Below are 13,054 nucleotides of genomic sequence, written 5' to 3'. Positions count from 1 at the left end.
AAAAGGATAATACACCAAAAAAAACCCCAAAGGGGGAAGAAGCAAAAATCAAAAGGATAATACATCAAAAGCCGAGGCAGAGAAATGAGAGGGAGATCCCAAGAAGAGGCAATATTCCTGTTTCTTAAAGTGTCTGAGCACACAAAATGACTGGGAAGGATCCTGTTTTTTATCTCAAATGTGATGGTTTCTTAGGTCTGCTCAATAGAATGAGACTGATGCAGATAAGTCACCTAATGGGCTTATTTTATCAGAAATAAGACTTGGGTTGGGTTATGTATGTGTTGGGTCTTTGATCCCATGGGTTTTCTTTGTAATAGGAAACTTTAATGGTCCAAAAATATAGGTAAAAAGTAGGAAAACGAGATTTAATCCATTAATTCAGTTAGAGTCTTGTTTTGAGTTTATTTTCCTTCTTATTTCAGTTTTCTAGTCAATTTAGGTTTCCCAATTAGTTAAGGATTGGGTTAGGCCTTTCCTTTTTAATGTTTAAGTCTGTTTTGAGTCTTTCATATAAGTTTGTAAGGGGCTACAACATTGAACACGAATTTAGGAATGATATTTGTAGCTAATTACTCCCAAATTATGACAAAGAATTTCTTCAACAGCTGAGATAGCTGTGGGCGAGAGGCCCAGGCTAAGATAGCCATCCCACCCATAGTTTTTAAGGCGGTAAGGCGACGGAGGCGTTTGAGGGTCTTTCAGAGCGCCTTAGCGATAAGGCGGGCATAAAGCGTCACCTTATCAACTAAAGCGTTGCTGTGTAATTTTTTTATAAAACCAATCTATTTGGCCTAAATCCTAGTTGAATCCTATTACTCATATGTTAAATAAATATTAAATGTTCATATTCATACCAATGAAAACAAATTAATAAAGTCATCAATCATCAATCATTAATCATCATAACATATTAACATATAACATAAATACATAATTATGAAACAAAATTATAAATATAAAGAAAACAAGACATAAAAAATACAAGTATTTATTATACTTACCTCTATGATGCCAAAATGAGTGCCTAAGTCCTAAGGTCATCCACTATATTTCTACTCCCGTCAAAGAAGAATGAAGCTCACTGCTGCCGGAGCAAAATGGTGGCCTGGATCAATGGTTCTTCCTTGTTCCTTGATTCCTTCTCAAAGCCCTTTCTTAAAACCCTTGACAAAATCCAAACCCTGTTTGTGAATCGTGTTTTTGTTTTGTTTGTTTTGATTATTTTTTATGGAGTAAAGCTGATCCCATACATCTTAAATGTTAACAAAACCATATACCTACCAATAAAAAATCTATATTTGGAATCTTCATCAAGTAATTTTAAAATGTGTTTTAATAAAAATAAAAAACCCATAAGATGCCACTTCACATAAGGCGGAGCACTGCCTTACCATCTCTAGACCGCATCAGCGCCTTAAAAACTATGATCCCACCCACATCTATCCCATATTAATCCTTCATCTTTCTTTTTTATTCTTTCATCATCTTTTTCATCCAACAAGAAGTAAGTATTGTTTTTCGAGTTCTCCTTGAATTTATTCAGTCTTCTAAAAGGTTGAAGTCACACGTTTTTTTCAGATTAAGCAATTCAACCATCCAATCAAAGTCACATTTTGACAATGCATTCAAGAACCCTAATTTGGAGATTGGGCCCTTTCTAATGGCTTGATCTTGAGATATTTGCAAAATACCAATTCTGCCCTTCCCTTCTCAAGATCTGAAAAAAAAATTACTGTTTTGTATTCAAATAGTTATTTTTTTGCTTCCGTTTGTTGATTCAAGTTAGCTCTTTAAATTATAGATTGTCTACACTTTATTACCCTAATTTTCGGCTAGAAATTATTTTTTTGCCCCTCACAGATATTGTTTTGTTTTTCCTCCATAGTTGCTGTCTTATTTCACTTCTAGTCTTTATTATTTGCATCAAAATTATCCTTTGAGTAAAGATCCTTGTCAACTGGCTACTATTTTAATTCTTTCAAATGTAGTACTATATCAAAGACAAGGACGACAATATTCTTTTATTCCATTCCCACCAAACATGATGAATCAGAACACTAAAAGCCAGTTTACCAATGCTGTCACAAGGAGATTTTCCACTGATTTTTTTTTAAGACCCACCTCCCTTCCCTATCAAAAGAAAAGATAATTCTGGGATGGGCAACACTTTATCAAAATTCCTTTCCAAACAGAATCGGAAAAAGGACGTGTGAAGAAAAGGTGGTCAACACCTTCCAAGGAGTTCCAACAAACACAACAATTAAAGATAGACATTTCTCTAAAGGAGAAACTCCTGAGTAGGAAGCGAATTAGTCAGCTCTCCAAACAGTAAAATAGTGTCTAGGAATACTGGAGCTAAACCAAGCCATCTTACACCAAGGAATTCTAGGGACCTTAGATATCACCAAATTCCAAACAGAATAAGAAAATTTCTCGGAAGAGTGAGCTAGCCAATGGACTAAGTCCCCGCAACCTCTAGGTCTTAATTTAATGGAAGGAAGTTTACTCCAAACCTCAACGAGAGTATGAGAATTACTAGGGCAATGATATCAGGTACCATTAGAGATAATGGAAGACACCTTTGTCAATCTGTCAGAGCCAGCATCATGTATGATTCTATCACCATCATAAAAAATGAGCACACCTTCAGGATACCAATTTTCAAACCAAAGGTAAGTGTCAATATCATCATCAATATTTGTCTTGATGGAATCACAGACAAGATGCCTATATTTAAGAAATTATCTTCAGGCATAAGAAGCATCCATAGGGAACAAGACAGTCCAAATGGAATCAGATTTAAGGAATCTGGAATATACCCAATCAACCCAAATGCCCTACGTTCTAAAGGCATTACTCCAAATAAGTTTAAAAATGCCATAATTATTAGATTTCTTAACCCTACGAAGACCAAGCCCAAGCCCAAGCCCACCCTACCCTCATCTTTAGGGAGAGAAACCTTAGCCCAACACATGGAATGAAGAAATTTTGAAATCTTTGGGCCTTTCCAAAGAAAAGAGAACATAATTGACTCAATCTTTAGAAGAAATAGAAGCTAGAAGACCAAGGACTCCAGACCAAAGAATATAAGAATTCTACATAACTGATCTCATAAGCTCAAGCCGACAAGCAAAAGATAGAATCTTACTCTTCCATAATCAAAATCTCTTCCGAAGCCTATCCAGAATAGGAGAACAATGATGAGAAGAAACCTCGGAAGAAATCAAGGAGAGACCAAAATAGGTAACAGATAACCTTTAGCTGAGCTTTCAAATTTTCAGAAACACCTGCAAAGAAAGAAAAAAGATTTTCGAGGATTAATGGAGAGGCCAGAATTCCCAAAGAAAAAATTTCAGGCTTAAGAAATGGCTAAAACAGAAGAGAGAGGCTTTAGTGAAGATTATAAGGTCATTGGAAAAAAGTAAATGGGAATATGGGATGTCTTCAAAGCCTTGCACTTAGGGATAGGTTGAATGGAATTCGCCTCAACTCTAATCATCAGAATTCTGGAAAGGCCCTCCATGGCAATAGAGAAAAGAAGAGGAGATATAGGCAACCTTAACGAATCCTAACTTAGAAATAGAGAAACCCTAAGGGGAACCATTGACCAAGATAGAAAAGTGAGCTGATGATATGCAATAATGAATCCAATAAATGAAATTAACCAGGAAGACTATCCTAGATAGAATTTGATCAATATAGTCTCACATAATGGAATCAAAAGCTTTAAGAATGTCAAGCTTGAGGAGGACAATAGTAGGATGATTTTTCCTATCAAAACCCCTAATAATTTCACGACATGCAACATTCCTAAGGCAACACAGTGCACGAGGCTCCCACAGTCCCACTAACTGTAGGGTCTGAGAGGTGCAAATGTATGCAGCCTTACCCCCTGCTTCTCAAGGAAGGTTGTTTCCAGGTTTTGAAACCGTGACCAACATTTTACAATAGTGTAACTTAAACGTTGTGCCGGAGGCTCGCCCACTGCTATCCTCAATATTCCAATCAGGGATAAAAGCAGCTTGTTTATGAATCATTAAGACCATCAATAAACAACTTGAGCCTATTAGCAATGACTTTGGCAATAAACTTATAAAAAATAATTGCAAGGGAAATGGGGCGAAAATGAGTAACAGGGTCAGCCCCCTCATGATTTTTGCAAGAAACTTATCACTTGTTCTTTTAACTCCCTATTCTGGCTTTGAGTCACACCTCCCTACCAGAGGATTTAATGGTCACACTGAGTAGATTAGAAAAAATTTCTTGTTCATTAAAATTCCTCTTTCTCTATGCAGGTGGCTAGTCCAAGATCTACTTCACACCATGTTCTCTGTCTTCTATGTGCTGTAAGTGTTAGTAGTCAAACACTCCACATTCATACAATTAAATTCCTCAGTACTAATATCCACCGAGGAATTATGAATTAACTTAGTATAATTAAGTGGTGAATGCCCTTCTCCAACTTTCAATGCTTGATGAATCAAACTCCAACATTTGTATTATGTAAAATGTCAACATAAGTATAAATCATCACTCTTTCAGATTAAAGACGTTTAGAAGGATGGGGAGCATGAAGAAAGTAATCAATGGCATGTATTACTGGAAAAAAATATCAAAGAAAGGAGCGGGTAACAATAGATCACAGTGCTCTTCATTTAAAACAACACAGAATTAGAGAATTACTATAAAGTAGAAACAGTCAATGACATGCAAATGTACAGTAAATAAGAAAAGCAGCAAGCAATACATGCCGAAATGAATTCATTACAGCATAAAAAATAAAATCTAAATAGAACACATACAACTAGTGACTAACCAAGAAAGCAATGGTCTTTCCATTAACACGTTACCAAAACCAGTGACTAGAATGACAACTAGTGTAAGTTTGTGTCCAGGCTGTCGATCTGTCTGGGCCCGCTTTGTTATGTTATTTAGTTTTTCCTGGGTGTGTCCTTTTCAGTGTAGAGATATTCAGATGTATTAGCAGTCTAACCCCCTTGATAAGGGGGGAAAGTTGATGTGGCGCTTCACTTTCTTAGTTGGCATTTGGACCATACAGAGGACAGGAAGAACTGGTCAACTGGATGTTTCAAGGATGGACTAGGACCTCTCATGAGATGATTGATTTGATTGTTATTCAGACCACTAGCTATTCTGTCACATTGGAAGCTTTCCGTGGAGTGCTGACAAACTCCTTCATTAGATATTGGCATATTGTTCGACTATTGAGTTCAGCTATTCTCAGAAATCAGATCCGCCACTTGTGGAACCCCTCTCCTACCAACACGGTCAAACTAAATGCTGCAGCTGAGTTTAAGGTGGCAATCAAAGGGACGGAGCGAGCCTTTTCAGACAATTGTTAGATGCTATCATAGAAGGTGAATTAAGATTGCTAAAAGGCTGGATTCAAACTTTTGTAGGATGTCCTTGGCTGTACTCGCACCTAATTAGGAAGGCAAGACACCTGTGTGCTCAAGGGAATTCTTAGTTATCTTGGAGATTGGAATCTGCTAACTCATTTGCTAGTGAGTGAGCTAGGGGAGGGGTTGCTAGGAAATCATTATATGTGGGATCCTGTTCTATTGACTAGCCCCTGCTGAAGCTGTTTTCAGGTGGTTTGTCCACTTTGCTGTTGTTGTTTTGTACTATATTGTCTCTTCTTGTTTCCACCTTCTTGCTTTCTTCACAAAATCTCGTCTTTCAAATAGATAAGTCCCCAAAACCAATAAAGGAAAACAAAGAATCAATCACATTTGGCTAAACTAAGCATTAGTCCATCATAATTCAAATAAGAAGGATTATTCTAGGAAGGAACCTTGATGGAGCCATATGATCTGAATATTCTCTTAATGATTGTTTGTCACCACTTAGCATGGACCGCCCACGTGCCCGAAATAAGGGATGCTCCGGACTGGAAAGGGGAATATAAAAATAAAATTAAGAAGACAAACTAAGATTGACAGACCACACAAATACAGAACAGACAATTTAAACTACACAAGTGGGAAAATCAACTATTTTTACATGACCATCAAATAATATTTCTAACTTGCATGGATAATTAACTTTCACCACAGATAGACCCTCAAGATGAAGATTCATGAAGAGTAAGAACATGTACATTGTTTGCACTTTGCAGAAGAAGCAAATGTTCAAATTACAAGGGAAGACCGAAGAATGGGAAGATATTAGCAACAACGCCAAAGAATTCAAAATTTGGTGGCCATAAAATAGTGCAGACCATGACAGAGTATATGAAGCGACACCTATCATAAGATTATTACGCATATAGATGAACCGTCAATGAAGATTTTATTTAATCATTAATTTTATTCATTTTGGGTGTCACCTATTCAACATTGACACTAAGGAGGTAGCCTGATTCAACCAATGGTATTATAATGATATTTTTTCCATCAGTCTCACAGATTGTGAAACTTCCTAGGCCATCTTCGTACAGATTCTAACAGATAGTGTCTTAAGCAGTCCTGGGCAGGACTTATAAAACTATTTCATCAAGAATTTTATGCATTAATACATGTGTAAGGGAAAATACTTTTTGTTCTTTTTCTCTCTTTTCCTCTCTATCCTTCCTTCTCACCTCTGGCTCTGGCTCTGGCTCTGGCTCTGGCTCTGGCTCTGGCTCTGGCTTAGAGTGAATGGTCTCCAAAGCATGGTCTGGCGACTATTGGGGGGATGGGGAAAGCATGATTTTTGGAGTCACCATCTAGGATTCAGGGCCTAGAACCCTATGGTGGAGCCCAATTTTGATCGAGGGATTGAGCTCGAATAGGGGGTTGGTTTCTTGCGAAAGGAATGAACCCCCTAATTTGACTTCATACTTTGGTCTGTTCCAAAGATAGGGGTCCGTGTCAGGTTACGAGTGTGGGAAGGTGTTAGGCACCCACCTCGCCCGGCATCCCGATCTTTCTACAAGAAGCTTGGATTTCGAATATTCTCCCCCGAGAATTTTAACAGTCTAAGCTAGCACAGAAGTTCTATTACATAAAATAACGCAAACATATATACATAAACTTGCTTAAAAGAATTCCACATGAAATAATAAAATTTGCATAAAATAATGAGAAATGCAATTATCTTACCCATATACACGTTCTATGCTCTATGACAGGAAAACCATGATCGTTATTTTATGTGAGGAACACATGCGATAACATATAAAATGATGAAACAAACTACATTTAATGGACAGATGCTAAAATTAATACATAAAACTACAATAGTAAATCCTTATTTTATGCAATAAACAAGTAAAACAAATATATACAAAAATGAGGCATATGAAATTACAATATAAAATTCACATGATAATAATCGATGAAAATGGTGAATTTTTTGATAATTTTCCTCGACTCAGAGGCAACGATTTAATTTTCTTTTCTCTTTCTTGGGGAAAAACTTTCGGCACCTAAATAAGAAAGTTGATAGGGCTTTTTTTTGCTAGGTTGTGACTATGGATTCTGGTTTCCGAGAATCTGAATAGGACTTCCATACTATATTTCTAGAATCGGAATCAACTCTGGAAATTTGGGCAAGGCTTCCGCGCCGTATTCCTAGGGCTGGAATCAGCTCGGGAAATTTTATGCAGAGCTTCCGCGCCGTATTTCTAGGCTTGGAATCAGCTTCGGGAATTTTGGGCAAAGCTTCCGCGCCATTTTTCTAGGGTTGGAATCAGCTCGGGAAATTTTATGCAGAGCTTCCGCACCGTATTTCTAGGGTTGAAATCAGGGGAATTTTAGGCAGAGCTTCCGAGCCATTTTTCTAGGGTTGGAACCAACTCAGGAATTTTAGACAGAGCTTCCGTGCAGTTTTTCTAGGGTTGGAATCAACTCAGGAATTTTGGGTAGAGCTTCCGCGCTATTTTTCTAGGGTCGGAATCAGCTCGAGATTTTTGGGCAGAGCTTACACGCCGTAATAAAAGCATTGAATTTAAAAAAAAAAAAATTTGAACAAGAGTTCAGTACTAACCTAATATGGATGACGTGGACTCCGTCAACTTCAATAAGCTTGGTTCAATAAGCTCGGCTCAGTCTATTCTTTTTCTTTCCTCTCTCCTTTTTTTTCTCTTTTTTGTAAAGCCTCTGGAACAATTTTTTTCTTCAGGGGTTCTTCCCTATTTTTTTCTGGGGTTTTACAGTGACCCGGGGTCACTATATATAGAGGGGAGGAGGGGTAGTGGTGTAAAAAACCCTAAAGAGGGCCAAATCTATCCCTTCTCAAATCCGTGTAAGGCCTTACACGGATGTGTAAGGTCTTACAAGGATCCCCCCTGTATCATCCCGTTGTGTGGTGAAAAAGATACGTGTCACCCCATTACGCATTGAAAAAATACGTGGCACCTCGTGAGGCTTTCAAATACCCTGTGGCACCCACTTACACCTCCAGATACTCCCCTAGACTGGGCAGCTACCCCTAGCCTGGGCGGCAGTAGCCTTTGGTGGAAATCTTATCACGTAGGTTGGTCGGCAAGATAGGGTTTGGTTTAGGGTGGTTTGGTTTGGCTTTACGTTTAGGTTTAGGATGGGTTTAGGATTTGATTTAGGGTTTAATTGAGGTTAGGGTTTTGATTCGGGTTTTGGGTTTAGTTTATGGTTTAATTAAGGTTATGGTTTTGGTTTGGATTTAGGATTTGGTTCAGGGTTTAATTTAGGTTAAGGTTTTGGTTCGGATTTAGGATTTGGTTTAGGGTTTAATTTAGGTTAGGGGTTTTGGTTTGGGTTTAGGGTTTAATTTAGGTTAGGGGTTTGGTTAGGTTAGGGTTTTGGTTCGGGTTAGGGTTTAGTTTGGTTCGGGTTAGGGTTTAGTTTGGTTCAGCTCTGGTTTGGTTTAAGCTGATTTGGTTCAAGCTGATTTGGTTCAGGGTTTGGTCTAGTTTGGTTTGGTTTAGGGTTTGGTCTGGTTCAGGGTTCAAGTAGGCATTACGGCACACCTGGGTATCCGTTTTTTTCATACAAGATATCAATGAGACCGTGTTTCCGAATACTTTCCAATGATACGGGAATCGAGCACCTGCTAGGCTTGATTGTCGTTTTCTAACAAAAGGTATTAATGACCACTTCCGGTCACCTTCCCTTTAAATTTTGACCAATCAAGTTCTGGGATAGTCTGGATTTGTGCCGAAAATTCAACTTCTTTCCGAAAGAGAAAATATGTCTCCTCATTACCCGTAATTCATCATTGCCAAGGGGGGACAAAATTTGCTGTCTACAACATGATAGACAATCATATTAACTACAGAATGCAATACATAATTGAAACTGGAAAACCATAAGTACATACGTAATTGTATATATTTCATTTACTCGTTGACAAAACACCATGGAAGCTCACAGATGACAAGCCCAAAGTATTGAAAATTACAATTGTACGCTAAATCATAGGAGTCACCATGTACCAAATGAAATTAACCTGGTAAGGTTCTTCTTCAAGTTTTTAAACCTTAGAAGTATATTTAAAACAACAAACCGATCTCAAATTAAATAGAAAAATGATTCCTCCACTTCTAATCCATATCAATCATTTAAGCAGTTACTATCAGCTATTTTACCACTTGAGCACTATTGAGCTATAGATCATGGTCATCAAAAACTCAATTTTTTTTTCTCTCACAGCAATTACAATACTCTGGCTTAACTCTAACACAATGCTTCCATATGGCATTGTATCCCTCCCAATGGAAATGGTAAAAGAACAAGTTCAGTAGATTATGAGGGTTAAATATCTGATTTCCAATTTGAAAATATTCTTTTTCCCCACAAACCAAAATTGATAAGTTTGTATTTATTTATTACCCTTGAATAATACTACTACTACAACAACAACAACAACAACAACAAAAAACATAACCTTATCCCAACTAAATGGGGTCGGCTACATGGATCCACTATGAAAAAAGGAAAATCAAGAAGCAACAAAAAAGGAAAAAGTAAAAAGGGACTAAGAGGAGCAGATAAGGCAGAAATCAAAGATGCATCACAGGGACATCCCTTATAGGGTCGGCTACCCGGGTCCTTTTCCTCCACAAAACTCTATCCATGGTCATACTAGAATCGAGCCCAACCGCATGTCTTTTCTCACCACTTCATTAATAGTCATTTTAGGCCTGCCCCTACCTCTTTTGGCTCCCTCCAAATGAATCTGCTCACTCTACTTTACTGGGGCATCTATAGGTCTTTGTTGCATATGGCCATACAACCTCCACCAGTTCTCGCGGAGCTTATCTTGGATTGGTGCTACCCCCAACTCAGTTCTAATGCAATCATTCCTTACTCTATCTCTCCTGGTCTTGCCGCACAGTCCTCTCAGCTACACTCAATTTAGTCAAATCACTCTTCTTAACTACCCATACTCCACTCCATATGTCATAGCTAGTCGTACCACTTTCCTGTAGAATTTTCCCTTGAATATTAAAGAGAAATAGGGGGCATGCAATCGAAATTCAATTAGATATAGAGAAGGTAATGTTAGTTTGTGGAAGCAGCCACGTAGCACATTTGGTGCCCGAAACTTAAAGACCTTCCATCCTCTCTAACAAGGTCTAAAAAACCCAATGACTAACAACACTTATGGTGTCCATAGAAGCACCAGACTTCCAAAGAAATAAGGGGGATAAAGAGAAAAACTTATAGGCTGTGAACAAAAACCTAGATGGGACCCTACTTGAATCATAAAATACAAGTAAAATTGTAAGACTCAACTCAGATCATAAATTGAATCATTAGATCCAAACATCATCTATACATTATTTCATAAAAGAATCCAATGCCAAGAATCTAACAACAATGGCCTAGTTAATTATAACACATTTAAAACGGCGTTCCCATATTTTCTGAATAAAACACTGGTTCCGTTTTGATACGAAAGATACAGTAAAAACAGGTATGTTTTTTGCAGCGGCTTAAAATGGGTTTTAACCGCATTTCTGTTTTTTACAAACCAAAAAAAAAGCCCAAAAATCTCCTAATTTCCAGCCCCAACTCCTAAACCCACATTCGGTCATTCGACTCATGGGTCATGACAGGGTAGTAGTGGGGGGAGAGAGATGACACACCACAACAGTAATGGCCACAAGTCATTGTAAGGCTACAATGGAGAGAGAATACACAAATCTGATAATATCACATGTATACTAGTACTCAAATAGATACCACATAAAATAACATTTAATAGTCTGTATTAAATAAATATAAGTAAACATGGGATATATTAAATGTATCATGTGTAAATAACTGAAATTAGTAATAATGATCAATAACCTTAAATTAGAATAGTGTGTATATATCAATATCTGAACCGTACTCAATTATAACATGAATACCAAGAAGTATCCAAATTCGTATCTGGTATTTGATTATCTATTAGATATCCAAATAAAAGCATACAAATCAATATTTTCAACTATTCATCCACACCCTTATCCCTCAACAATACTCAGAATCATCAACAAATATTAATGTTCCAACTTCTTAAACTACCAAAGCATATACATCCACAAATGAGAATACAATATAAACATCATGAACTACCGATGAAGACAATCTTAAGCCTGCAGCAACAAGTGCAAAACACATGCAACATAAATATCGGCACAAAATATAGCAAAGCCCAGTGCAAAATATAAATTAAGGTGGTTAAGATACCAATTCAAGCATAACACAATTTTCATTGCTATAACAATCCAAAGAAAGTAGCCATTCAAAGAAAAGAAAAAAACCTTGAACTAGCTGTTCGTTGTTCAGCAATGACTTTCTTCCGACTGCGTCGCCAAAACGTATTTGCAATGTTGGGTTCACTATGTGATAAACTGAAAAAAAAAGAAAAAGAAAAATACATATCACAACACCTCAACTTCTAATATTTCATTATTGAATAAAAATTCATGCACTAAAATGGAACAATGGTTTGAAAATTTTCAAGGAATTTCTGAAGAAAAATATTCCTGTATAGGCACAGAAGTTCTAGGCCCAAGGGTTTTAACAATATGCCTAATTCTAATTTGAATAAAAAAGCATAGTAAACCATTCATATATTCATAAATTATATATGTTTCCTTAGTTCATCAACACTCTTGAAGATATTGAAGAATGAAAAACAAAATCCTTTGGAACTTTCTGGCTAATGACCTGTCAAGGCAAGCCTCAGACTTGTAAGTGCACTCGAGCAACGAAGGTCAAGCTTCAGAATTCAAACGAGAACAGAGGTGTGAGATCAAAGTGAGACATGGATTGTGTGTTACTGTGTTTTGTGTTATAATAGATGACCAGGCCAAGGGACGCTGTTGTAATCTCCCGGTTAAGTCGGACAGCAGTGACTCACTTTCTCTCCCGAGAAGGGACTGCTCCCACCTCTGGGAACGATCGGCATGTAGACTAGCCGTATTTGCAGTTCGGGCAGGTCAAAGGTAATCCTCCAATCCGGGGAGAATCGACACTCGACAGGGACCTAAGGGAGGCCGATTAGTGATATGAACAATATATTCAATGGTCAAATGCATCTTGCTGGGAAAAAGGAAAACCATTACATAAATTAACACTGCAAGTGGAGGGACTTCTTTTCCCCGGGGGGTGGGGCGAGCAGTACTAGGAGGGGTAATGTTAGAAATAAGGAGTTGAAAGAATCTTAATATTGGCTATTGCAGTACAATATAATACTTTCTACTTATATTAAGAACACAGAAAATAGAACTGAAAAGGGTTCTACATGGCACTTTTTACGAAGATAATAAAAGTGGGATAACTTGTAGCATGAAAAAAGTTTGAAGTTTCTCCCTGTAGCTCAGTGATTTAAATGATTTGTAATTAAAAGGTATGAAACCACAAGGAATGTACAAACTAAGCGTGGTCATTAGGATTATAGGCTCAACTTGAAAAACAAGCAGACCTGGAAAGAAAGATAACCGATGCTATGAAAATCTCCTTGTTGTGGAACATAAAATAAATAAATAAATAACTAAAATTTTAACTGGTCAGCAACTTGCTCATGGGAACTATATAGCCATCCATGTGCATTCCCTCCAACCAAGCAGGTAAGA

The 13,054-nt window shown here is 37.4% G+C and overlaps 1 protein-coding gene across 2 annotated transcripts in view; it reads right to left on the bottom strand.

The window, feature by feature from the left end:
- The window catches only part of LOC122082319 (probable serine/threonine-protein kinase SIS8), a 63,092-nt gene that overhangs the window by 11,340 nt on the left and 38,698 nt on the right, over nt 1–13,054 (bottom strand). For both annotated transcript variants that reach the window (XM_042649806.1, XM_042649805.1), the window contains 2 exons: nt 11,738–11,827; nt 5,819–5,914 (listed from right to left, as the gene is read on the bottom strand). In XM_042649806.1, coding sequence (XP_042505740.1) covers nt 5,819–5,914; nt 11,738–11,827 — 186 coding nt within the window. The remainder of the gene's footprint in view (nt 1–5,818; nt 5,915–11,737; nt 11,828–13,054) is intronic.

Source organism: Macadamia integrifolia, chromosome 6 (assembly GCF_013358625.1).
Source record: "Macadamia integrifolia cultivar HAES 741 chromosome 6, SCU_Mint_v3, whole genome shotgun sequence".
NCBI classification, from domain to species: domain Eukaryota; kingdom Viridiplantae; phylum Streptophyta; class Magnoliopsida; order Proteales; family Proteaceae; genus Macadamia; species Macadamia integrifolia.
Note: the sequence above shows the minus strand (reverse complement) of the source record. Positions and strands in the feature narration are given on the sequence as shown.